The sequence below is a fragment of the Dichotomopilus funicola genome, assembly GCF_033296635.1.
Source record: "Dichotomopilus funicola strain CBS 141.50 unplaced genomic scaffold C8A04scaffold_5, whole genome shotgun sequence".
In the NCBI taxonomy this organism is placed as follows: domain Eukaryota; kingdom Fungi; phylum Ascomycota; class Sordariomycetes; order Sordariales; family Chaetomiaceae; genus Dichotomopilus; species Dichotomopilus funicola.
Genome location: NW_026944026.1, coordinates 367953 through 394428, shown reverse-complemented (window position 1 = coordinate 394428; position 26476 = coordinate 367953). Strand labels below are relative to the sequence as shown.

Genomic DNA, 26476 nt, shown 5'->3' with positions numbered 1-26476 from the left:
GTATATATGCATGACTCGTAACAGCCGTCATCTACCCATTTCAAACCGTAACAAAACAAAACAAACGCACAACAAACAAACCAGCAAATGGCCACAAATACGCCACCTAGTCGGGTCAACCCGACAGATCTTCTTCCCCTCCGTCCCGGAAAGGCTATGTAGCCTTGTCTTGCCTTGTCTTGCGGAAGAAATGAAAAACAAAAGGAAGCGAAAGGAACTGTATGTCCGTGGAGAATTGAAGAATGGAAGAGGAGAAAAGAAAATAAAACAAGACAAGATAGAGAAGCGGACGTTTTGTGTGGAGGGAGATGTGTATGCCGGCGTCTAGCGAGCATGTCTACCCCCCGTCCCCAAGCAACCCTATACACAACCCCTTCCCCAACTCCCCTCAACTCTCAGAGAGAACCCCCCCCTCGAGAGAAATCTCAAGATAGATAGAGAGAAATCTTCGAGAAAAGAAGATCAAATCTTCACAACCCCCCTCAAATCCCCCCGTCCCCTCCTCAACGCCCCCGCGCACCCCGCACACAAATTCACATAACACCCCCCACAAATCCAATCATCCGCCTCTCGATCCTTCCTCCCACACGCCCGACACGCCCGCGGATTCACCCTTTGCCGGTTCGCCGTCATATACCGATGGCGCGTCGGGCAGTTATAGTGACGTTCCTGCGGCGGAACGGCATCGGGGATGTCGGCGTTTGTGTAGGCGCCGGACTCGTCCGTTGGTGGGGTTGGGAAGGCGGGGGTGAACCAGTTGCGCGGGAAGAGGGCGGCGCCCGGGTTGTCGGTGTATTCGGGTTCTGAGGGGGATGAGGGGCTGGTGGGAGCAGCGGTATCGATGGGGTCCCGCAGGGCGGCTGTTACTAGGCTGGGGACGGAGCGTTGGTGGGTTGGTTGTTGTCCCTGTTGTCCCTGTTGTCCCTGTTGTCCCTGCTGCTGCTGCTGCAACTGCTGCTGTTGCGCCGGCCCTGGCTTGACGGTTTCGATGGAGCCGGTCTCTGAGACTGTGCGAATGGCGGGGTCGCGCGACTGAGACCGCGACTGAGACTGACCCCGGCCCTGGCCTCGAGTCTGGCTTTGACCCCGGCTCTGACTCTGCCCACGAGTCTGACTCTGGCCCCGCGACTGAGACCACCCGCGATGCTGCGATGCGCTCCGAGGCGACGCAATGGGCGACGGACCTTGCGCTAGACTACCCGGGGGCGAGTAGGGCGTGTATTCTCTCGGAGGGGGCCGGTTCTTCCCGTTGGATGGTGTCGGAGGGTAGTCCCGATACCGCGGCTCCTGGCCGGGCATCTGGCTCAGTCCAACACCAGCCGGAGATGTAAACTGGTTCTGCCTCACGTTCGCGTTCACATTTCCACCCTGACTTCCTCCATCAGGCCGCGGAGACACCGGCAAGCCCATGGGCGACCGCGCACCCACACCCACCGTTCCCATTCCCGTTCCAGTTCCCGGTCCTAACCCCGCGGTATTCGGCGCTTGTGCTAGTTCCGGTGCAGCTGGCGCTTGTGCTTGAGTTGGCGCCGGCGCGGGCACCAGGGATGGACTGCTCTTGGCGGAATGCAATTGGTTTCCAGGGGGGCTCACCGCCTTCCGCGCGATAGGTTTTGTCTCGGGCAACGAAGCGACAGCTGGCGCAACAGACGAGTCGGCGGCGTCGGTGGTCGTCGTGTTTTGGATCGGGATCGGAGTCGGGGTCTCACCACTCTGGCTCTGGCCGCCGTCACTAGCCTGCTCGTCTTGGCCGTTTGTCTTCGCCGCAGCCGTAGCCGCCGCCGCCATATTTTCCTTGCTTGACCACCTTCCTTTACCACCCAGCTTCTCCCTAACCCGCGACGTTTCCTGCCCCATGACGACGTCCGTTTCGGTCTTTGCCTCGGTCTCTTCTTCGCTGGGCACAGGCCGGATATTTCTCCCGGGCAGCCCGCCGTTCGGACTTCGCGGTGGGACTCTCGGCGTAACGTTGGTTGTCGCGGCGGTGAAAGTGGTGGCAGCTGGCTCAAGCCTCTCGGGATCGGGATTGGGTCTCGGATCGGGATTGTTAACGTTATCCCAAGCGGAGAGGTCGTAAGGCGGTTGAGGCGGTTGTGAGGCAAAGGTCGAGGAGTCAATCTCAGGGCCAACGTGATTTGGATCGCCCTGCAATGCGCTGGGGGCTGACGCGGCGGTGGAACCGTGGCTGGAAACGAGCTTGAGATCCGGAACAACCAAGCTTTTTTCCGCCTTGAGCGATCGTCGGCGCCAGAGCTCCCCTTGCTGCTGCGGCGAGCCGTTCCCCAACGGCGATCCGGTCTTGGCTGATGCTGTGGCTGTTGATGCTGTGCCTGCTGCTGCTGTGGCTGTTGATGCTGTGCCTGCTGCTGCTGTTGCTGCTGCCGTTGTTATTGTTGCTGCAGTTGAACTCGAAGACTGCTGCGAGTGTGAGTGAAAGTGTGTCGAGGGCTGCTGTTGTGATTGCGGCAAGTGCTGCGTGTTCTGCGTGTTCTGCTGGGGCGTGTTCTGCACGACGGGGGGTGTTCGTGGCCTCGGCGAGCCACGCTGTGCATTTTTCACAGGCAGCTGCGGCGGCGGCGGGGGTAGCGGCCGGTCTTTGTGAAGCCCCGCGTGCCCCGGATGCCCCGCCCCTGCAGGCGGATTAGGAATATTGTGGTGATAATGGCTACCCGTCTCGTCGTCCCTTTGTGCATTTTCACCGGATGGCAGCGGTGGAAGGTCGCGCGGCAAGGCTCCGGACAAAGCGCTGTTTCGCTGGCTGCCGTTCAAGCTTGGTGACACCGCCGAATAGGAGTTGATTATGTCATGCGGCACGTCTACCGATGCCCGCCACGTTGGCGAGTCGGCCGTGTGGTTGGAGTAGGCCGAAAGCAGACTCGAGATGGATCCTGCTGGCGAGGTCGCCAGCATATTATTTGGAGATGCCAGCGCTGGGGATGGGTTGGACGAGGCCACTGGCGCCAGGGTCGAAGCCGGAGATCGAGCCGGCGCTCGAGACGGAGCCGGAATGGGAACCGGAACGGAGGTTGGAGTAGGAGCTGGAGCTGGAACTGGAGCTGAAGTGGGAACTGGAGTTGGAACTGCAACGGGCCGACGTGCGATGGGCTTCCGTGAAGGTACGGCTGCGGCAGGCTGGGGAGGTAACGACGGTAACGACGGTAACGACGGCAGCGGCGAGTTGAGCGGCTTGGCTGTTGCTGGGGATGATATCGCAGGAGACATCGCAGGAGCCATAACGGGCGTCCTCATGGCAGAGATTTTCCAGTCTCGATCGACCTCAGCACCCTTTGGCGGCGGGACAGGCGGCAGTGGAGCATGGAGTTGGTTGCGGGGAGGTTGCGAGCGAGGCAATGCCTGCTCTGAGACCAGCGGCGCGAGACCCAGGCCCGACTCGAACTCGAAACTGGGCAGCGCCGGCGGAGGTGCTGGGAGCGCTTTCGAGAACCGAGACTGCCCGGTTTTCGGGGGCTGCAGGGTCGTGGCGCCCATCATATCGTCCCGGCCGCGTCACTCGGGACGTCACTCTGGATCACGGTAGATATGCCGGCGTGATATGAGAGTCAAACACACGGCGGCGCAGCAACGTATAGTCGGGGGTCGTCGGGATGATAGTACTGTCCAAACACCCTCCTGCGGGACGGGTACGGGCTATAGTCGGCCCTCTGCTAATGCCCACCCGTTCCAGGTCTTGAGGGCTTGGGAGTCTCGGTCCTGTTTGTTATGCACCGGCACGCGTCGCAAGGCCCGCTTCTGACGTCGCACATTTAATGCTCGGCCCTGATCTTCACGCTCACTGCCCTCTACACCGACGCCAACGTGACGGCAGGGCGCAGCGTGGAATCGGCCCGCCTGCCAGGTACGATAATGCTCTGAGTCCCCTTGCGGATGATTCCTGGATCCGGCCGGGATAACGGACTCGAGGGTGTGGGCAACGCAGTAAACCGAGACGGGTATCGTGTGCGGCGTGTGCAGGAATTATGGAGCAATATGCTTCCCACTACAACAAAAGTAAGAAGATAAAACTTACTGCGTACACACAGTAATGCAGCAATGAGGTTAGAAAGACAAAAAATCGCAGCAAGGCCGCCCGCAATCCAGATTTTCGGATCGTCCCTGGTGATGCAACAGCCTCAACAGGCACACCCCTAACGGCCACCAGAATTAGGACGATCGCCTTGCCCCCCGGCCCCTGGCCCGGCTGAAACGGGCGACTTTTCGTGAAAGCGGGCGCGCAACGGGGCCAAGAGTCCCAAGACCACGCGTTTTTAATGACAGGGGGAGCCAGCTCAAAGCAGAACCCCGTCTGAGCCGCTGACTGGTCAAAACCCTTCGAGAAAGGAGGCGAACGTCGGGATGGATCGTGGTGGGGCCGTTTGGCCTTCAATCTCTTTTTTCGAGCTTCGAGACCAGCTTCTCGAACCTCTCTCATGCGTCCTGTTCGCCCCAGTCAAGTTCGCTCAAGCGCGCGGCCTCGACAAAGCTCCCGGATCGAGCGGATGTCCCCCCAGCGTTTCCCAAACCGATCAAATCCCCGACGGGACAGAGAAAGCCCTACCTTCGTAAGCAGTCGGGACCATATTGAAGAAATATGCGTGTGTCGGGAGTCGGGAAACACAACAGGGCCACCAGCAGCTCGGGCGCAGCCAAACGCAATGCGTGGCAACATTCGGGACGATCTTGAAAGATGCGTGTGCGCACACAGCACTGCATTTCTCAGATCTCGCTGCTGTCCTTGCCTGCTCGCCTGTGGTCACCCGTTGATGATTGTCGCAGACCCATGTTAGGCCTAGGGCTTGACAGCAGCGAGCGCCCCACTAGCGAAAGCGAGTTTCCTAGGTTGACTCATGGTCCCTGGGTTGACGATGGCCCATGGGTCAATGGCGTGAATGGGTCGAGCGAGGGAGCTGGCTCATAAGTTCCATAAGCTCCGGTCTGGGGATGAGGGAAGCAGGTGAGATCGGGGAGATTGGTGAGGATTGAGGAGGCCTCCTTAGCGCTGCGATGAGACAAGCGCCCAAATCGGCTGTCGGAGCCGCTGTGGCTATTTTTGCCCACCAGATTTACGCGACGCCGAGCATGTCTTGGACTTGCACGGGGCATAAGACGGACCCCGCGGCTCTGAGGCCTCATGCAGTGTGGGATGGGCGAAAAGAAAGCCGACCGTGAGTTTGGAGGGATAAGAAAAAACCGACATGGCAAATTACCGCCCATAGTGTACACTACACTCACATGTGAGTGATATTATCTCGTGAAACTACATGAACGCTCACAGGTGGACAAGAGAGAGCTCAGTGGAATGCCGAGTTGTGACATGTCTCGGGGACGGGAAGCTCGGGTGAAATGCCTAGAATGCCAAGAACGACACCTAACCGTCGAGTACGCGGAAAAACTAGACTTCCACCCGTAGGAAAAGGAAGGCACGGCTACGTTAATAACGTTATCGGGGAAGGAGGAGAAGCAATGAGTGCCTTCCCTCTCCGGCCGCTGGACAGGCACACTACTTATCAGGTAACTGCGCAAGCGGTGTTGGATTCGGGTAATGACCCCCATAGGCGCGCATGTTTGCCTTTGCGTTTTCCCGGTGTTGAAGGGTTTAACACTTCTGATATACCTCCCGTTGCAAATTGAAATCTAACCATCGAACACTCTGGCCACCGTCGCCGAGCATTTCGACATTGAATTGAAAATAAAGCATTTCTCGGAGTCCTCCAAAATGGCATCTTTTCCCTTTTTAACCACCTTCCATTGGGTATCTCTCGGGCCGTCCGCCGTGCATTTGCTGATCGCCAGCGAATGCTGGGCATTCTTATCTGGAAGGTGTGTTGTGCGCCGGCCGAGGACGATCTTCCGGCGTAAACCCCCCGAGATCCGGCATCAGCCACAATGGTCCGTTTGTTCAGGGGAATGGGGAACAGGGAATGGCTTTGGGCCCTTGGGGGGGATCGGAAGTCCCGTGTGCCTAAGGATCTTCTAAGGTGGCTTCGGCATCTGGCCGACAGTTCTCCGGTACCTGCATGAGGTGCCATCCCGCTCGCAAGCTCGTCAGATAATAGGCTATTTCACAGCCTCTCTGGCCCACGCAAGATGCAACAGCGGCCGGCACCTGGTTTGGCCGTCCCTTAATGCCATATCATCGACCCTTTGAACCAGGTCGGCAGGTGAAGCGACCGCCCTCGCTTCCGGGTGCGGGTGTTTCCCCGTCCCACACAACTTACAAGGCAGCCAGGAATTTGTCGATATGGAGATACGTGAGTGTACACGGACAAGACTTGCCAATCGTGCTTCCTGGTATCCGGAAAACAAGACCGGCTGGCGTTGATCAGTGATCACAGTTCCACACATTGCGAGTCGTGCATCGTGTTCGGTGTCCGGGGCTGATAATGACTTTACTTGTGGTCCGTGGTCAAAAGTCTGTGGCAACTGAACCCATGAATCGGAGGAGGTCTCCGCTAAGTTCCCGCATCTTTGGCGAAACACAAACCGAGCGGGCTTGGCCAAGAGCGCCAAGGCGGTACGGAATTCAGGGCACCATCCACAGATCACAGAACCAGTGCCGAGACGCGGACGAAGCCGACGGACGTCTTGACTCTTGAGACATTTCCCCCTCATCAAAGTCCTCCGGGAGACCGAGGCCAACGAAAGCACGCAACCACTCGCGCGGCAAAGAACAAAGCAATCTCGCAATCTATTATGTAGCAGCACAGACTCTCTGCTCCATGTCACCCAGTTGGGACGGGCCACGGAGCGCGCCCAGACGGCCCAGGGCGGCCCAGCACCCATTTTCCATTCCATCAATGGATGTCCAGAGCCAGGAGGAGAGCGACTCAAGAGCGAGCACAGCCAGTCCAGGGGCTCCTCGGCTCCCACCTCCCCCCCTGCCCCTGGTTGATCAACGGGCGTATCGTTTAAAGTTTTTCTGCGGTTTTCTGTGGTCAGAGCGACTCTGAGGCCAGCGCCCATGCAGCGTTTTGCGGATCTTTGCTCCTATTGTCAGGTACGAAAAAAGGTACCGCTGGCGCTACGACTTGACCCACACCAACGCTGTTTGCGGTGTTGCAACCGCCAAGATGGACCACATCCATGCTGGAAACATGCTACATATACATAGCCGCCGCCGGAGCCCCTGGGGCTGCCGTGCTCGTCCCTCCTTTTGTTTGGTTTCCTCCGTAGCTGGCTTGCGGGCAACCATACGGATACCGGGCTCATCGACAACATGAGGCTATCCCTCACCCACGCCGGGCTATGGTGCCTCTGCGCGGCCCAGGGCGTTGCTGCTTCCGTTGGGCATCGACATCAGCATGGCGGGTCCATCACCCCTGAAACTCGGGGTCACGAAGCTCACGGTCACGAAGCTCGGGGCCACCAACCTCACGGCCACCAAGCTCGCGGCCACGAAGCCCGCTCCCGCCGGGTCACCACTAGCAAGAGCGTGTACTCGACCGGCCCGCAGGACCCGGACGTCGACCCCCGAGCCGCAGCCAAGGCCGCCATCGACTCAATGAACAGCGCCTTCTTCAACTCGACCCTGGCCGTCTGGGCGCCGACTGATCCCTGGTGGCTCAGCGGCGTCGCCATCACCAGCGTCATCGACTACATGCGCAAGACCGACACCACCGACTACCTGGACAAGGTCACGGCCATCTTCCAAGCCCAGCGGTCCCAGGCCCCCGGCGGCGCCGGCGACTTCCGCGCCGAGTCCACCGACGATACCGGCTGGTGGGCCCTCGCCATGGTCCGCATGTTCGACATCACCGGCGACCGCCATTACCTGGACCTCGCGGCTGGCGATGAGGCCTACATCTACCAGTCCTGGTCCGAGAAACCCTGCGGTGGTGGTATCTATGTCGACATCGCCGCCCGGACCTACAAGAACGCCATCGCCAACGAGCTGTACATCAAGCTCGCCGCGGCGCTGCACAACCGCATCCCGGGCGACACCGTGTATCTCGAGAGGGCGAAGAAGGCCTGGAAGTGGTTCAAGAGCTCCGGCATGATCAACGAGGGCGGGCTCATCAACGACGGACTGGCCTCCCGCAAGGACGGTACCTGTTTCAACAACGGCTTGCCTGTGTGGACGTACAACCAGGGTGTTGTTCTCGGTGCTCTCGTCGGTATGTTGTCCCCATTATCTCCACTTATATCTAACCCAAGATATCTGTGTCTCACGTCTCTCTCTCTCTTCTGATGCTAACCAAATCCCCCAGAACTCTACCACGCCACCTCCAGCACAGGCTATCTCCAAGACGCCCGCGCCATCGCCGACGCCGTGCTCTCCTCCTCCCCCTCCAAACGCGGCAACCCCTCCCTGGTTGACCACGCCTCCATCCTCACCGAAGGCGACTGCTCCGGCCCCCGCGAAGCCTCCGGCGGCTGCAACGTCGACCAGCAAATCTTCAAGGGCGTCTTCATGTACAACCTCGCCGAGCTCGACGAGGCCATCGCCCGTGCTGGTATCGACTCTGATGATGGTGGGAGGCCCTACGCTAAGTTCCTGAGGAAGAATATTCGGAGTGCGTATGTGCATGCACGGGGGAAGGGGACGAGTGGCTTGGCGGGGGGTGCGGATTTGTATGGGGTTGCCTGGGGTGGGTTGGATCCTGGGAGGGCGCAGTGGACGGCTACGTTGGGGACGCAGGCGAGTGCGTTGGGGTTGTTGATTAGTGGGATTTGAGAAGAAGAATTCTTTTTGAAGAGGAGGGTGTTTCTAATTTCTAATGAGGGGGTGTGGTGTGTGTGTGTGTGTGTGACTTGGTGTTAAAAGAAGGTGGTTTGTGTTATTATTTTGGATGGGTTTCTCATAGAAAATGACGCCCGATGGAGGAAGGGATGGGTTGGGTTGGATATTTAATCTTCACTGTGTCGTCTGACGGGGCCTTATGATTAGGTCCCGTGGCACCCTTATTTTTTCGCTTCAATATTTTCCGTTGTTCAACGACATGCGAAATGCTACTTGTGATTGGGGATATGAGGAGATGTATCTCGTCTCAATACACTCTAACGTACTCTCGTATTTGTGTCCATACCTTTTCACTACGTTAATAACAGCGACTCTTATCGTGGCTGATGAGCGGGACCCCCGAATACGCTCGCTGAGTTGATCTTCGGATATGGTAAGTAGGGTTCAACACACCTGACAGGCCGGGTACATGTACATACGTTCTTCTTATCCACCTTGATCAAGCGTTGTGTTGAGATACCGTCGAGCCTTTTGATATATTCCGTCCTTCCCTTAATTTCCGGTCATGGTGTGGGGGATTTGTAACCTAACCCTCTTCTTAAAAAATGCGACGTTTGTCTCGAACCTGATGTTGACTTCAGGTGATGTATGCTTGTAATCATCGGTACATACGTTCTATGTCTTCGACAGCCGACATTCATCACCAGCCCGACAACTAAAAGGTCACGAGAGCATAGGTATGGTTATTGGCATAACAAACGAGTAGGTTAAACACCACAGGCCACAGCCACAATTTAATGCTCATCATATTGGGTACTTGTCTAGCATCGACGCTAGTCCTGTCCTTAAAACACCAGGCCAGCAAGAAAAGAATAATAGAACTGATAGGATATCGAAGCTTCTTTGGCGAAAGCGACAGAGAGCCCGTCCCAAAAACCGTTCCTTTTTTGCCGTTCACGATTGACAGGGGGAAGGACTATGTTAAAATCCCTCAAACAACGTCCAATATCATCATTTCGCTTCTTGTGGTCAAGAACGCCCGCCCAACTCCAGTCAATAACCCTCCCCCACCCATCTAGCATCCATCCCATGGTAATCCATCCATCCATCCATCCATCCATCCGCGCCTTACAGATCAGCCCCTTACAAGTTAAACGGCCTCCTCACATACGTAACCCCCTCCACAGCCGGATCATCCACAAACCAACTAGCGCGGTCCCCAGCACCTTCATTAACCAACGCACAAGGCAAACCATTCCCCCCCTCAAAAATCTCCTTCATCACCTCCTTCTTCCCCGCCCCCGTAGCCACAAACGCCACCTTCACAGCGTGTGTCACCACAGGCAGCGTCAGCGTGACCCGGCGCGGGGGCGGCTTGGGCGAGTCCTCGATGGGCGCGACCCACGCGTCGGTTTCACGCAATAACTCGTGGCCGGGGAACAGCGAGCAGGTGTGGCCGTCGGGTCCGCACCCCAGGAGCAGGAGGTCGAAGATGGGTAGGCGCACTGAGTCCCGGCCCGCGAAGCTGTGTACGAGGACTTGCTCGTACTGGTCGGCGAGTTCCTGTGTGTCGTCGAGCAGGTTGGTGTCGATTGGGTGGACGGTGGGTTGGGTGGTGGAGGGTGGCAGTTTGTCGAGTAGCTCGGTCTTGAGCAGGCCGTAGTTGGAGTCGGCGTGGTCGAGGGGCACGGCACGCTCGTCGGCGAAGAAGATCTCCCACTTGTCCCAGTGGACGGTGTCGGCGTCCGAGGAAGGAGCTGGCAGGAGGGCTTGCGCGAGGGTCTTGGGCAGCGAGCCGCCTGACACCGCGACCTTGAAGACACCATGGCGTGCGATGCCGGCGTTTTGGGCTTGGATGACGTAGGCCCGGAGGGCCGGCGCCAGGGCGTCCACGGCCGGGAAGGAGTAGAGGTTGGCTTGGCTCATGATTTTTGTCCTTTTTTTCTGGAGAGGGTTGTGGAATGTGATAATCGGCTTTCTTCGGTTTGGTGCGGTGTAGTATCTGAGACTGACCAAAATTGTTGTTTGTTCGGATCGACGCGTGGAAGAATGGCGGGGTGAAAGCTCAGCCAAAAAGAGCTTGGTTGTGGTGGTCAAAAAAGCGGGGCATGGAACAGTGTTTTGCCGCCTTGCAGGCGAATCTTCAAACCGATATCGATGGAACTGATTAGATTTACTCCTTAGTGCTACCGATAAGAGTGGGCGAAATCTACCGACAGAACTCAGCAGAAAAAGTTGCGACTTTTTAGCTGTGCAGCGACCTCGTGCCGCGGGATTTTGATGTGCCTCAGAACGTTACACAATGGAGGGGTCGCCAAGCTGCATGGATGAGCTTCGCGGGGTTGCTTGGCAATGGTTCACCTTCCATGGTGCTGACGGAGGACAGAACAGCTGTTGTTCAGTACCTGCGGGCGCCTATCGATAAGATCCTCACCTCTCGTAAAGCAAAGTTGTAAAGTAACTGTTGGTATTGAACCCAGTCTGGCCAAAGGCGATGTCTCCTTTACCCCCGTGAACAACCGGCCAAGATAAAGTCAATCGCGCCAGATCGCGAGGCCACGGACTGCGATAACAGAGCGAGGACGGGAGGAATGCGTATTTGGCTCATAGTTCCTGCACTATGGTTGCTTCCACTCGCGCCTTCCGGGACATTTCTTCCGGGTCGTGGTTGCTGGATTCCGCCTCCGGCAGTGGTCTAGCCAAAAACGTCCGTCCGCTCCTTAAGCACACCTCCAACTCGTTGACACGATCGCAGCGGCCCGGCACACAGGGGGATCGTAGCCGGTGACGGCACTATGACGATATATCAACCCGTCCACCGTCGTCGGCAGAACTTCATGTGGACAAAATTTGGTGTTGAGTTTAAACGCCGGGCCGCGAATAGTGAACAGTGTGTACATCAACAGCTCACTGTCTACTCATACTGTACATACATTACTATGTATTATGTTGGGGAGTGAGGTATGTAGTCAGCAGTCGTGTAAGCCATTTTCTCCGGAAAAGGGACGACCTCGCCACGAGTTCAACCCGCATGCGGAGGATCCCAGGACGAAGTGAAAAGGGGAATAAATTAACTAGCGCTACAAATACGGCCAATGGCCGATGCCCGACAAGCTCATGCAAGAGAAACATGGAATGCTCCAAGTTGCCCTGACGTGGAGCCACCTGTCGAAGAGGGGTCGAGCGGGTGGGGTGGGCTCCCCCATGATGGCTCAACCCACACTTTTTCTTTCGGTTTCCACGAAATGGGACGATATCAAATCGGAATCATATGATTGTTTTTCACGCTAATGCTAGGGAGTCAAGGAGTTAAGGCCGTGAGGCAGTTTACATCCCGAGTAACAGACTCTGATACTCCTCCCTGGCTATTGGGAATACGGCAAGAAATAATTCTCGAATCCGCTAACGGCGTCTCTCACGGTCTACCGAGCGCCAAGCTCGGTTTCGGTGGCGATCTTAAACGAAAGAGAGCCGTTGGATCCGATACCCGCTCTTCGGGATGGGAAGAAGGGAGAGAATGGTGGGGCGGATCACGGCTCATTTTCCACTAAAGTTCTGCCATTTTTAACACGAACCAGGACCCTGCAGAAGCAACCCCCCGCGTCATTAGATCGGCCATGAGCCGTGTTCTCCAGACTCTTGGTTGCAAGCGACGAGACACAAGAGGCCGTGAAGGCCCTTTTTGTCATAATGGCGTGTCGTTCAGCAAAAGCCCAGCTGGCCAGGGATGTTGGATGGCGCCTCATCATTATCAAAGCCCGCATGTCGGGTCCATGAATACACTAGTGTAGTGTATGGACTGTCCCCGCGAGTGAAGTTGGTCCCTCCATTGCCAAAAACTTAGTCGACGACCCTGATCGTTGGGAAGGACCCCGAAATCTTGCCTCCAGTGGCCAATCACCGGGAGTGTTTCAGATGCTCCAAAGAGGGGGTTCTTAGTGACCGTCTGATCGAAGCTGCAAAATTCGGCTACGTTCTCCGAAAACCGAAAATGGCCGCCATTCGAGAACCAGATTGTGCCGGCCTGGTACTTCGCTCAGCCCGCTGCGGGCCACCCGCTGCAATGTGAGGCGCAGCGGCCGGAGATCACCCGCTCCAAACGAACGTCGAATCGTCCCCCACCACTTCCACTTGACAACCCCAAGCCGCAATCATGACGGGACCAAAGTACCTCACCGGCGATGCCGCCGCTATCAGCGACTTCATCGACCGTTTCGACGTAAGTTCTTTTCTTTTCCCGCCGTTCCATTCCTTGAGTCATCTGCCGTATGCCGCATACCCCATGACCCCCAGTTTCACAAGCCCCTCGCTTACTCAACCCCTGGGCTAGGTTTTTTTGCTGGACTGCGACGGTTAGGGATATCTTTGTTCGCCTCGGTTCGCCTCGATATTGACTTGGGTTAGGGGTAATATGGAGTGGCGATCATGTGTTCGAGGGCGTCCCGGAGACGCTCGAATTGCTTCGATCTCGAGGTGAGCGATCCTCACATCTCGCCTTCCAGGCACTTCCTATTGGACTTTTCAGGCCCCCGACACATCCGCTGACGTCCCCGCCCCTTTCCCAGGCAAGAAGATCGTCTTCGTGACAAATAACTCGACAAAGTCGCGGGAGGCCTACCTCAAGAAGCTCACCAGCCTTGGCATACCATCGAATACCGAGGAAATTTTCGGTTCGGCCTACTCAGCGGCCATATACATCTCGCGCATCCTGAAGCTCCCAGCGCCCAAAAACAAGGTCTTCGTCGTTGGCGAGTCGGGTATCGAGCAGGAGCTGCGGACTGAGAATGTGCCCTTCATCGGCGGCACCGACCCAGCCTTCCGGCGAGAAATCACGCCCGCCGACTTCCAGGGCATCGCGGACGGGTCGCTGCTGGACCCGGACGTCGGGGTGGTGCTAGCTGGGTTCGATACTCACATCAACTACCTCAAGCTGTCGCACGCCTTCCATTACCTACGCCGCGGTGCCGTCTTCCTCGTCACCAACAGGGATTCAACCTTCCCCATGAACCATAACCTATTCCCAGGGGCCGGTTCCATCAGCATGCCTCTCGTATACATGTCGGGCCAGGAACCGCTGTCGTTGGGGAAACCCAGCCAGGCCATGCTGGATGCAATTGAGGGCAAGTTCCAATTTGACCGAGCCCGCACATGCATGGTGGGCGATCGGCTGAACACGGATATCAAGTTTGGCATTGAAGGCCAGCTGGGCGGCACGCTGGCGGTGCTGACAGGCGTGAGCAAAAAGGAGGACTGGGAGGCGGCGGATGCCGTTGCCGTGCCGGCCTTCTACGCCGACAAGCTGAGCGATCTACGTGCCGCCGCCGCCCCATGAACATTTGCGTCCAATGCTTTTTTTCTGGCATTTCTCGCCCCGTCTCTTGCGTACGTGGATGAGGATGTGCTTGTTTTGTGAGGGCGCGGTCTAGACATCTGTAGAACCTCGGGGTCCATACCTGCCCCGCCCGGATGTCCTCTTTTCCGGACACTGGTGTGAGATTCGGCGGGGGGGGGACCGACAGGGTGCAGCCAGGAAACTGAAAGGGGTCCAATGATGTCGATTTGGGAGACTTGGAATGACGACTTTCTAGAATTGTCTAAATGCTTGGATACAGTAGGATAGATAGAAGTCATGGATAGATCTAGAACTCTGTGGTAGTCAACGCGTGGAACTTCCCTATTCCCTAAACCCGAAAAAGACGGAGACACAAGAGGGGACGGGACGAGACTTGGACCCTGGCTTTGAGAGCACTTGGCGATCGACGAAAGCATTTGATCTTCGCACTACCTAACCCCCCTTTTTTACATACAAACCTTTCTTTTTCTTCCTCCCACAACAACTTTTCCATTGTGGCAATGGACCCCCGTGGGACCGCAGCGTCCCCGGCCACTAAACTACACTAAGCCTCAGTTCAACTGGCGCCCGCACGCCCGATCTGGTGAACCCATGTCTGGTTCTCACGATCAGGGGGGCACGTGGAGAGGCACAGAGGGTGAAGACCGCCTTGGAAAGGGGTATGACGTAGCACCCCCCTTCGGAACAGGCTGGCGGCCAATGGGCCGCCGTGGGCTGCTGCAAGCCATCTTTTGGAGCAGGACCCTGAGAATGTCAAGCTCCCGGATTGCCGCTGATTCGGTGGGTGTGAACCCTGTTTTAGTGCATGATACCCTTGCACAAGGGATCGCAGTGTGGGGCCAGGGTCTTCGGGGATCGAGACCATCTACTTTGTCCCACTGACAAGAAAGTGACAGCAGCGAGAAGGCGACTAGTGCAGGGCCTGCACTGCCATCCGTGGACATGGGAAGACACAGGATATGGGGAAGGATATGGGCAATACACAGCCCACACAACCGCCGTCGTTCTGCTCGAAGCAGGACATCTACACCAGTGTACGAACCGGGGTTAGTGGGTGAGGCTTTGGAGGCAAAACGTCACCATCACCACCTCCACAACTTGATGGAGTTTGGTGGCTGCCCTCCACAACGGTGTGACCGGGACTAGTGAGGTTGTGATGGGGGGCGAATGGGCTAACCGTCGGCATCCCGACCACACGCACTGCCTGCTCAAGGTCGAGGGTGGAGGGGTTGTTGGAGAGTGAAAGCAAAGCACCCGCACAAGCAAGGCCCAAAAACCCTGGAATTCCCGGGCCCCGGCGTGGAGCTCGGCGTCGCCCTGGAAGACATTTACCAATTGCGCAGGAGGTGCGTCAAGCACGATGACGGCACCCGGGAACATCATCTCCAATCCAACTTTTTGCGGGAGTCCGGTGCCCTATGGGGCCTAGCCCAACGCAGGAGGGGCCGGGGTGGCCAGCAGCAGAAAGAACGGGTACACCGGTCTTGATGTGTGTCTTGTCGTGCATTGCCCCAGAATGCTGCCGGCTTTCTGATTCCTTGAGATGCTAGGGTAATCCAGTTAATCAGTCAATCCAATAAATAATACAATTACCTCGATTAATCCATGAAACCAGGGTTTTTCTTGGGATGATGGCGGACGTTGGACCACAATCTGCGAAAAAAAAAAAAGGAAAAGGAAAAATACCTAATACAGGTCTCGGCCATCTTGTATGTGTGTGCGGGTGGCACCTGCGTTCCAAACAGTTACCACAGTACCTGCCCTACCATAAACACTCCGCTCCTTCCCGACGACATACAACTCCCTAGTTTTCACCTAGCACCTTATTTTTTTGCCTCGTTGCCCAAAACATCCAACGAACTGCTGCACGGGTGGGGCTTCTTGGAGCAGCAACGACGAGTGGACCGAGCCTGCCTCCATTACCCATATCGCAGCTTCCGTTGTCATCGTCCTGTGAGCGACTGCAGCTTTCAACCCTCCCCCCTTCCTTCTCTCACCCCGCCAGTGCCCGCCTGGCCACAGTCCCACTCGGTTCCTCACCCTCGCATACCTGCTTGCCAGAACAGGGAAAGAACTTCGTTGACGAACCGACTACGTCTCCGACTTGCAGAAGACCCCCCCGGCCCGCCCCCCCCTTCTCCCTCTCTTTCTCCCACAAGCCTCAAGCAGAAACTCATCAGCTTCCGGCAAACCCTGGTGCAGCTTGCCACGAACACGTTGGCTAGAAACACACATCAAAGGGGCCACGCACGGGCTCTGTCAGTATCGAGCGTCTTCTAGGGCTATCTTACGACGAGTCTCGAAAATTCTACTGCTTCCCCCCTTGCCGTGGTCCCCATTTTGGGACCTGCAAGGTCTCACTGACCTTGGCCCGAAATTCTCCCAACCCTAGCCGGTTCACCACGGATTTACACGCACTTCATTTGGCCGATTTACCGGATTATAACCCCCTCCCCCCCACCATGGACAGCTCGTCGCCTTCTGTTCTTACTGATGACAAGGACCCCCCACGGGGGCCGCTTCTGGAGCGCCGCCAGGAGCTCACCGACGCTCTGGCTGACTCACCTTACGACCTCATCCTCTTCTTAGAGCGAGCGGTTGTCTACTCGAACCTCGCCTATCCCGATCTCGCTGTTGGGGACGCCTATCGCGCCCTGCTTCTAGCAGATGAGGTCCGCGATGAAAGCTTCGAGTACCACGCCCAGGCAAAGGCGGCCATCCGGGGCTACAGGCTGACGCCCTGTCCCGAGGTGCTCAACCATGGCCAGCTTCTGGATGACCTCGACCAGCTGGTCGACGGCGCTGGCGCAGAGGATGCAGGCGAGTACAACATACTGGCGAACCTAGCCTCGGTCCGTTGCTTCCAGGTTATATCGCTCAGTCTTTTGCTCTGTGGCTGCCTGAAGAGTGCCCTTGATTTTTGCAAGAGGGGCCTCGATCTGGTCCCCCACAACAGGGAACTGGGCGAAATTCAGGGCTACATTGAGCAGGTGGCTCGACGCAGGTTGCGAAAGGGACCCGACGATCCCATCGAGGTCACCCACCTACCAGACCGTGGCGTCGTGCGCCGAGAAGTGTACCCTTGGAACACTCACGAGCCCGACCGCTTTTCCGAGGAATCCCTTTCCTTCCTCAATAGCCAACTCAGCAAACTGGCCCCAAAATGCGAGGTCAAGGTTTCAACTCTCCCAGTCTTGCTTGATGGTGAAAGTAACGCCGAAGGGAACGGCGATGTTATCACCACTTGTACCCAACTCGGTCTTTTCGCCAAACAAGACATCAGCCCCGGCGACGCGGTATTGGAGGAATACTCACTGCTGACGGCCAACAACCGACAAGAGCAATCGACATGCGACGCCTGCGGGACGGAGCTGCCCCCTCTCCAAAACAACTCAAAGGCAGTGAGCTGTCCCGAATGCTACGAGACGACCTTCTGTGATGAGTTCTGCTTCAAAATGGCGCAAGAGCAGTACCATCCTGCCGTCTGTGACAGAGATGTCGATTCGGTGGCCAAGGACCCCGAGCCGAGCGTTGTAGATGAATCGCTCTACCTACTGTTGTTGGCACGGCTTTTAGCTATGTCGACGCATCAAGAACTTCACCCCTTGGAAATCAAGGAAATCAAGTACAGTATGTCACGAGTCAAAACGCAACCCCCTCCTTCCCCCCTTCCCCCCCCCAAAAAAACTTGGAATGGGGTTGAGTTGGCCCTGTTGCAGCCGATCAGAACTGACGTCATTTTCAAAGTTTGGGGCGATTTTGTGAGTGCGTCGCTCAACGATATCGACGGCACGATCACGGATGAACCACCGCCCGAATGGACGCTCCCGTTTTCGTTCAAGTACAATGTCGAATATCCATTACACATCCTCGAAAAAATGGACATTGACGTCTATGCGACACTCGATAAGCACGACCTCTGGGTCTTCAACACCGCCTACGCCAAATTCCGCGGCACCGCCTCAGCACGAAAGAGCCTCCACGACGGCCGCCCAGACGTCGCCGCTGTCCATCCCCTTTGGTGCCTCGCGAACCACGATTGCAACCCCAATGTTACCTGGGAGTGGGGAGGACGCATGGTTTTGTGGGCACGAAAGACGAGGGTTGTCGGTAGCCAGGCCGGCGGCATTCGAGCGGGCGAGGAGATTCTGAATCACTACTGTGATGTGAATCTCCCGGTCCAACAACGGAGAGAATGGGCTCAGGGGAGCTTGGGCGGATGGTGTATGTGTCAACGATGTCGCGACGAGGCTGGGTCACAGACAAACCGGTCGGCAAAAGAAAGCAACGGATGGTGACAATGAATAAAAGGAGGGATAAAAAGTTTGAACACCGAACCGAAGGGACGGCTTAAAAAAAATACGACCGAATAAAAGCGGACGGAGCTTACTTGATCGAACCCGGATGCGAGACAACGAAGCCGAACGTTTTAATTCCCCCTGGATAAGGAGATCCGGATAATAGCGACACGATGTGCTCGAGAGACGGCTTTGGATTCGATTTATAACTCGCTTGGACGCTCCGCGGCGAGTCGACGTTTACACCGTTCGAGCTGCGAGAAGACACAAGCGAGGGATATATATGCCTGGATGGATATACGTTTGAGCGAGGCAGGGAAGACTGGATATTTAAAGCGGCGTGCGTGCATGGAGACGGAGTTGGAGCACAGGCTGTAATATGTGCTGAGCTTGTCCCTCGGTTGGAGCGTGGATGCGTGGAGTAAAGGAGTAGAGGATACGTTACTAAATTCAGGGTGGTTTGATTGAGTATCTCTATCGGGGTTGTCGGATGTGGCTGTTGTGATTGAAATTGCGCTGGTCGTTTAGAACTAAATTGTGCAAATGTCTCAGAAACCCGAGAAGACGTCGACAAATCTGGGAAGCAGAAACTAGGCACAAAATACTAGTTAACTTTCCTTATCACTCACTAGGCAACTAGCTACCTCGACGCTACCTACTCGACTACTCGCCTAACTCCCTACTTGTTTTCATGGGCTACCTCTCTTCAATTACCTCTTCATTCTACTACACTACCGGTCTCGCTAGTGCTCCCTAACGCACATCAGTCCATCGATATGGATTAGTTGCTGGGGGGCTTATCTCGCCTTACTTACCCAGCAAGGAAACGAACGGCATGACGAGATTGGCTGTGGTGGGTGTCTTTGCGCGTTGGTTGGGTGGTGGAGAATTGGGTTCCCCAGTTTATAAACTGAACTATGAACATAATGTTAACGTAGGGTCAGGGATAATGGACTAATTAGTAGGACCTGATGCGGCAGCGGGTGGGTTTCCGATTTCGATTCGGGTTATCGCCAGCTTCTTTTGCGGCGCGTTGGCTGTGGTAGTGGAAACTAGCTAGCTTGATTTGATGATTGCTGTTTCGTGTATCACGTTGAGTTGGCCCACTTTAGGTTCCTTTCTTCGCTCTGTTAGTGCAGGAGGTGCTTGGGAGTGAGAGGTCGGTCATAAAGGGGTGAAAGTGAAACGGATATCTTGACTAGTCGGCAAGTTGAAGATATGGAGCGGCTGGGTGTTCTGAGCAAGTGGATAATTAGGTCAAATTGGGCTACTTTCCTAGAAACAGGCTGGATTATATCAGCCAACACGGGCCACAAAATATTGTATTGAATGGGTTGAAAGGGCAGTTTTGTGGGTGAACGAGGGCCGCGCAACAGGATAGATGCCGATAGGGGGTAATGAATTTGGAGATTACAGAAGGTAAGTCCAGTCGGCAGGTAGTGTTATCTTCCCCAATCCGGTCTTCTCTGAACTCGTGGAGTCCTTATCTAGGTCTCGAGGAAGTACGCTGCTATGGACAATGTATATTTTCTTCACTAGGGGCGCTGACCTGACCCCTGACGAGCTCAATCCTCTCTTATTGACATGGCATGTGACAGCAGGACATACTTACTACCTCCCTGCTGCCTCAAGCAATCTTCTTTATCCTCGAAGTAAACCCGGAGCAATTTGAACCTCCTTTTAAACACCACTTGTCACATAACAAGGGACCTATCTCTCGTGATAGACTTAGGTAGTCTGTTCGTCCTGGTGACACCCCTCAAAACTGAACATTGCTTAATTCCATTCTCATACGACATACCTGTCCATCCCACCTTCCCATCTACTTTAGCTCCCTACTTGGTCTGAATACCGAGGGGGTATAATAAAGAAATCAAATCTATTTTGATGATTATTATTTTACGGTGAAAAGAAAGATAGATAAGATGAGAGACTAGGCCGTTGAGGGAGTGCGCTGTGAGCACTATCTTGCGTACGAAGGAGACATGTTCCAGTTCCAAAGTTGGGAGCTCTAGATTGCTGATAGTTATCATTTCGCTGTATATTATTCGTAATTAATGAGAAAGGATTTGTTTACCGGCATGGCAGTCTTCACTACCCGAAGGGACAAAATTACAACCAATGGAGAACAGTAATCTCCAGGCCTCAACACGCCCAACCCAACCAACCCCCCAGGTCCCCTGCCTTCCCACTTACGCTTTGTACATGTACATGTACAACGCCCTAAGATCGGTGCTCGAGATCGGTCCTGAGGTCCATAAACGCCCAGCGGAACTTAACCCCCGACCAAAGACTTACCACCCCCGGACTTAACCATCAAAACGTCCAGCCCAAGAGAATTCAACCCACCCACTTCCAATCTCCCGCTTCCCCTCCTCGCGCAATATCAATACCAATTCCATTTAACCCCCTCAACCCATGGCCAAGCAACTAGCCACGCTGGCATACTAATGCATATAAGCCGGGCTCGTTGACTACCCCGCTAGTCCCGTAGCACAACATAACATCCCTTTTCATGCCCAACGCACAACGGGAACGGTTCCCCCGCAACCCAATCCAACCCTCCATTCCTGTTTACGTCAAGGGAACCGTACCCAGCCAGTCCTCCCTTTTCTCCCCCCGCATTATGGCGGGAACCGTACCCAGCGAGCCCGACCCGTTCATCCATCCACGCCCAGCGATTTGCCGGGAAAGCCGAAACCGAAGTGTGAACGTAAGTGTGGAAGCCCAAGATGAGGGGAAAGGGGCAAGATGGGAAGTTGATAGGTTGGGTTGTGCTGGTCTGGTGATAGAGGACTCTTAGATACCTGAGGGGGTCGTCCAACACAATACAATACAATACAAACGCCCCCGGATAACATTAAGTGATATAGTACAAGTACAATACGTTTCCATCATGTAGCTCGATGGCCTCGGGTCATCCTCCGTATGTATCTCTCTCGCCACGATAGTAGCTATGATGATGCTGATGACGGTGATGGTGATGATAAGGTCAAGTTAAGGGCTAGGAACAGACAAACGTCACCCACACTAGCCTTATTGAGGTGAGATACCACTAATTATTGATTACGAAACTGAGGTACGTCGATGTAATGAAGAAACACACAAGAGACAAAATATGTCTTGTGAATAAAGAGAAAAAAAAAAGAGATGAAAAAGAGAAAAAAAAAAAGAAAAACACGAAACGCTCACCCCCCACTTCCCACAGTAAGGTCATGAACAGCTACGAAAACCCCATAGAATTTTTCTCTGGTGCTCCCACCATGAGTCGAACTCACGAAGGGGAGAGAGAAAGCGGGCACTGCTCGGTGCTGCCCGCGCCCCAAATGCACCATCCGCGGTCCGGGCAGGTATTTGCCGGATGGGGGGGTAGAGGGGGGCTGTTGGGAAGGAGGGGTGAGAAGGGGGGGGTGGGGGGGGGTATAAAGGGCCGTGCAAGGCCACCTTCCTTGAAACCTAGAGTGACTGAAATGGCAGTTGGCTGTGGGCTGGAACTTTGGTATGTAGGGAGAGAATAATAATGATGAGAAACCACCTGTCATACACCGTTAGCCGACTTCAAGTTCAAGGACATAAAAATTAGGGGGAGAACAAAACAGAGAAGTACACCGAAAGAAATACCAATGCACACGCTAATCAAGAAGAATCTCTCCTGTTTGCCAGCGGCTTCCTCGTTTCGAGTCCCCAAGTCCCAGCTCACTAGCACAAGTCACCGAATGCAAGGTCTCAGGGTCCGGTTTGTTTTGTTCGTTGAGAAGAGGGGTTTTCTCTTTTATTTGTTTGTTTGCTTGTTTAATTTCTCTCCTCCCATTTAGCCGACCGAGTCAGCCTCCATGCCTTTCAGTTATTACAAGAGTGGTATATAAAATAGTAAAGAAACAAAGTTGAGCTGCCGCTACGTATCCATTATTGAAACAACGGCTCGCGGTAAATAGGTATCGAGCTTGAGAAGAGGGGAGAGACGTCGACCGTGCAGTCCGTGTATGATGTTGCTCGGCTCGACCAGTCGAGCGGTAATTGTGGGGAAGCTGTTGTGAACGGCGTTCCCAAAGAATTGAGAACCGAATAGCGAAGGAGTTGAGTTGATTAGCACGCCGGCGTGGGGTGTCAAGCAACTGTGCGGCCGAGGACGACACCGTTGCGTCTTTGTATCGGATAAGTAGACCGGTTGCGTGGTCGGAGCCGGCGGGTATGCTCGTGTCGATGAGAGGACGCCGCCTCAACCATTCCTAAGCCATCCATCCAGAGTTTTGCCAGCCAAACCAGACCGGGCCGCGAAACCGTAAAACCAAGGGACTCCAACCAAGGACTCCCTTAAACCTAGCCAGTCCCACCATAGTACCAGAATATCACAATTCCATAACCCAAATAGTCCCGCACTCCCGCCAATGATTGTTGATTGTTGTTGATGATGATGTTAATCCAGACAAGAAGAAAATGCTCCCATCCATTTTGTTGAAAACGCCGCGCCCATGCCCATGCTCATGCATTGTGTGTGTCATGTGTGTTATGTGGTGTTGTGTGTGTGTTTGTGTTGCGGTTCGTCGTTGTTCGTCATCCGGGGGTTCGTGATGTGTATTACATAGATCCAAGGCTGAGAAGAGCCTCCACGGCCTCGCGCTCCTGTGCGTCGGCGGCCTGCACGGCTCCCAGCGATGATGTTGGGAAGTTGAAACTGCGTGACCCAGGGCTGAGCTGCGGCGGGCGTGCCATGCCCGTTGAGAAGGAGCGAATGCCTCCGCCGAAGGTATTTACATTGTTGAAAGGGGAAGGTTGTTGTGTTTGGTATGACGCCGCACGAAGTGCGGCAGCACCGACGGCGGCCCAGTCTTCGTCGTCAGTCGCGTCCTCCGGGTCGTCGTTATGCCTGGGCATGTCGTCGTCGTCGGGAGCCTCGGAGCATGACGCTGACCCGGATCCGTCTAGGGACATCTTGTCGGCTTCGTGATCCATCATGTCCATGTCCACGTCCATGAATCGGTCGTCGTGCGAAAAGGCGGCCGAGTTGCCGCCCAGGCTGGTTCCAAGGTGTGCTCCGAGTCGTGACCGATCGGCGCCCCACCCGGAGGTCTTGATGATGGGTATGCTGTTGGGGTGGGCACCGGGCGATGCGCGACGCGAGAGCGACTCCCGGGGTGGTTGGCCCCGTCGCTTCGCGTCCCACCGGCCCCAGCCGACCTTCAAAAACTCCACATCACCATCCGGACCACCTCCCTCATTGCCGCTCCCCTTTCCCTCCAAAGCGCCCACGACTAGCCGGCGCGCCTTTGCGGGCGCGATGCCTGCAAATCCCGGGACGGATGTCGTGAGGTAGCCCATCAAATGCCGAATCGGCAGCGGGCCGTGGTTCAGAAGGATTTCGGGAAGATGGAACTTGGCCAGCATGGCCGAGGTAATGGCGCCCGCTGAGTCTTGCGGAGACAACTCGCGCGAAGCGGCATGTTGACCTCGGCCGTCGAGCAGGTCAATGTCCGAGTCGACCGAGTCGAGCCGCGCCCTCTGCAGCTGGGCCTTAAGCCCGTGCGGAGGCAGCGAGGGCGATATGGAGTTCGGGGGGGTCGGGAGGTCGGTCGGATTGGTCGTCACAGGGACGCTCCGGGCCGCTACAGCAGTTAAGTTGTCTCGGCCGGAGGTCATCGCGATATCGCGAACAGCAGATGCCATAGTTGCCATGTTGACAGATTCAGGTGTCGTGTTGCTTCGAGACGTGTCTGCGATGAGGCGCAACCGTGAGTCAGTAAGGTTTCTTAGCGGGTGTGGGAGCGAGTGCGAGTGCGAGCGCCGGTGCGCATCGGACGCGATGATGCGGTGAGCGGATGACGGTGGGCGCTGACCGCTTCTGGTTGCGCGAGCCATGGCTTGCTTCCCTTGGAAGTAATCTGCGGTCTGCGGCCGTCGCCGACGACGGAGGAGATGGACGGTGGATGATGGGGGAGATAACTTGGCTGAGTCACACTTACAGGTCCGAAGCAATGCGCAGCTTGAAGGTAATTCAGCTTTTGGCCGAAGGCGAGGCTTGTCGGGCAAAAGCGCGGTGGGCAAAATGGCAGAGCTGCTGCGGATGATCTTCTGTGACAAGAGATGACTCTCTTGAGTTCAAGTCAAATGGTGGAAATAATCGCGTTGTTGTTGCTTTGGGAAAGCAAAGGGAAGAGAGTGGTGCCGGGGATGGCAGGCCTGGGCGGTAATATGGAAATGAGAACGACCATGTGGTGCCTGGCTCCCTGACGGCACGCCGCAACTTGGATGGGAGGTTTGTGCTCAGTCAAAGCAAGTACGTGCAATACCCGGGAGGTACATCCATGGATGCGTACCTCGCAGGCTGCGCTCGCTGATGGCTGCGGTCAATTCGCAGTTGGCACTGGGCACCCGGGGCCCAGCCCGTCCATGCCTGCAGCAAGTTTGGCCAAAAGGGGACAAGCGCTGGTCTCTGCAAGCGTCCAACTCTCCAAATTGTTGCCCTTGCCTCATGCCCTCGCACACAAGGCATTGAGAGCAGCTGTGATTGCACCGTGCCACAAACTGTCATGAACTGCCACAAGCAGCATCAATTTAGTGAGTCGCAAAAGGATGTGATGACTGTGCCGTCCAGTCGGCTTCGCCGTCCTAAGCCCGTTTCAAGAGTTTTTTCTTGGGCTCTTTGCGGCCACCCGGAGCCCACGAATTGAGCCAACATGAAAGAAAAGAAAAAAAACATCACTTGCCCCACAGACAACACATTAGGGTTTTTTGACCGGACGCAAGCACAAATATCGGTGAAGTTAGCTTCATTGAGCGAACCCCGGAAATGACGGTTATCTGTGGAGTCTCGATGAGATGGCATTTCGTGGTCACAGTGCGAGCTGCCGTTCTTTGTCCCAGACCAGACATCAAGGTCCCCTGTTTGTACCTCTCCGGCACGATGACGGAAGGGGCGATCCGGCCACGGAAGGCGTGCGTTTCAAAAAGGAACCTGCAACCCACTCCCACCCACACCTTCTTGTTGCCCACTTCCCACGCCTGGCTCTTCTGCGCCCACTCACCCGCCGCGTCGCTGCACACTTCTGCCCCGGCCACTGATAGTTCAGCGTCCTGCCTTGTGTCTTTCGTCTCTTCTTCTCTCGCCCCCCAGCCACGGCCAGCCAACCACCAACGAGAAGTCAGCCCCTTGTCATGTGCCTCGATAAGCCACCCACGAGGCACGATCTCGATGCCATTGTTTTACCAGAACCTTCAACACGATGGCGCGCCCCCGCTTCTGCCAGGGCAGCCGCCGCGGGGAAAGCAGGAGGGGCCCTAAAGCACAGTATCCTGATTGATCTGACTGATGACGAGCATATCATGACTGACTAGCAGACTTTGGAGTCATTTTTCATCCATTTTTAATAGGCTAGTGGGGGTTTCTCGGCTGGCAAAGAGAAGGAATGGCCGAATATTCCCGCAGTACTGTAGTACTCCCGTACTGTCATTGTCACGTCCCGCTGACGATTTCTTTGATGCATCGGGCAGTGGTAAATTACTTGGCCAAATTGGGACTGCGCGAGAGAACCCATGAGGCAACACACGCCTTGGTTGTTACACGAGACGACCGAAGCCTTTGAACCACACAGGCTGAAAAGGAGCTTCAGCGTGAGAAGGGGCGAAAGGACCAACAAAAAGTATTAACAGCACCAGACAAAATGCCGTCTGAGAAGACTCTCAAAACCATCGAAACCCGTATTGTGCGGGTTTATCCAATCGCGTCCAACCGCTCGTCCCCGATTCGATTGATGACAAGCACCGCCTTGCATTCCGGGTCCAGCTGACCCTTCTCGGCGTCCGATGATGGCTTTCGTCTCCCGCTGACAGAACGGTGATTCGACGTCCTCTCGGCTTTCTACCACTCGAAGCGTCAGGGCTCAACCCCGACCGGAAAAGGCACAAAATACCCTGAGTATGGACCCGTATTCCGTAACTCATGCTTGAGTCGTTCCGGTTGCCACCCCCGGATCGCCAACCAGGGCGTTCCAAGTACCTTATTGTCCACAAGGTTGCGGTTGTGTAAGGGCTCGGCCCCATCACCCAGTCCGCTGACCCCACGTTCCTGTCGAAGCTCTGCGAATTGCACATCCACATCGGCCACCAGCCGGCACAGTACAAAACCGCAAGTGCCGTACAATCCCGAGTGAT

General features: G+C 55.7%; 6 protein-coding genes across 6 annotated transcripts; 3 read left to right on the top strand and 3 right to left on the bottom strand.

Annotated features, from left to right (window-relative positions):
- Window positions 1–462: 462 nt before the first annotated feature.
- Window positions 463–3489, bottom strand: C8A04DRAFT_25170 (uncharacterized protein; the record flags this gene model as incomplete). The annotated part of the gene is made up of 1 exon (XM_062779460.1): window positions 463–3489. The coding sequence occupies one exon, from the start codon at window positions 3487–3489 to the stop codon at window positions 463–465; it is 3027 nt and encodes a 1008-aa protein (XP_062640347.1).
- Window positions 3490–7213: 3724 nt separating this feature from the next.
- C8A04DRAFT_34533 (glycoside hydrolase) lies at window positions 7214–8671 on the top strand (the record flags this gene model as incomplete). The annotated part of the gene is made up of 3 exons (XM_062782857.1): window positions 7214–7411; window positions 7451–8111; window positions 8205–8671. 3 exons carry the CDS (start codon window positions 7214–7216, stop codon window positions 8669–8671), a joined length of 1326 nt encoding a protein of 441 aa, XP_062640346.1.
- A 1149-nt stretch (window positions 8672–9820) lies between these two features.
- C8A04DRAFT_9336 (glucosamine-6-phosphate isomerases/6-phosphogluconolactonase-domain-containing protein) lies at window positions 9821–10603 on the bottom strand (the record flags this gene model as incomplete). The annotated part of the gene is made up of 1 exon (XM_062785447.1): window positions 9821–10603. One exon carries the CDS (start codon window positions 10601–10603, stop codon window positions 9821–9823), a length of 783 nt encoding a protein of 260 aa, XP_062640345.1.
- A 2227-nt stretch (window positions 10604–12830) lies between these two features.
- On the top strand, window positions 12831–14009 carry C8A04DRAFT_34525 (HAD-like domain-containing protein; the record flags this gene model as incomplete). Its single annotated transcript, XM_062782855.1, has 4 exons — window positions 12831–12896; window positions 13008–13029; window positions 13082–13150; window positions 13243–14009. 4 exons carry the CDS (start codon window positions 12831–12833, stop codon window positions 14007–14009), a joined length of 924 nt encoding a protein of 307 aa, XP_062640344.1.
- Window positions 14010–16492: 2483 nt separating this feature from the next.
- C8A04DRAFT_34524 (uncharacterized protein) lies at window positions 16493–18328 on the top strand (the record flags this gene model as incomplete). Its single annotated transcript, XM_062782854.1, has 2 exons — window positions 16493–17660; window positions 17778–18328. The coding sequence occupies 2 exons, from the start codon at window positions 16493–16495 to the stop codon at window positions 18326–18328; spliced, it is 1719 nt and encodes a 572-aa protein (XP_062640343.1).
- A 4578-nt stretch (window positions 18329–22906) lies between these two features.
- Window positions 22907–24001, bottom strand: C8A04DRAFT_34523 (putative Sin3 binding protein-domain-containing protein; the record flags this gene model as incomplete). Its single annotated transcript, XM_062782853.1, has 1 exon — window positions 22907–24001. The coding sequence occupies one exon, from the start codon at window positions 23999–24001 to the stop codon at window positions 22907–22909; it is 1095 nt and encodes a 364-aa protein (XP_062640342.1).
- Window positions 24002–26476: the final 2475 nt, after the last annotated feature.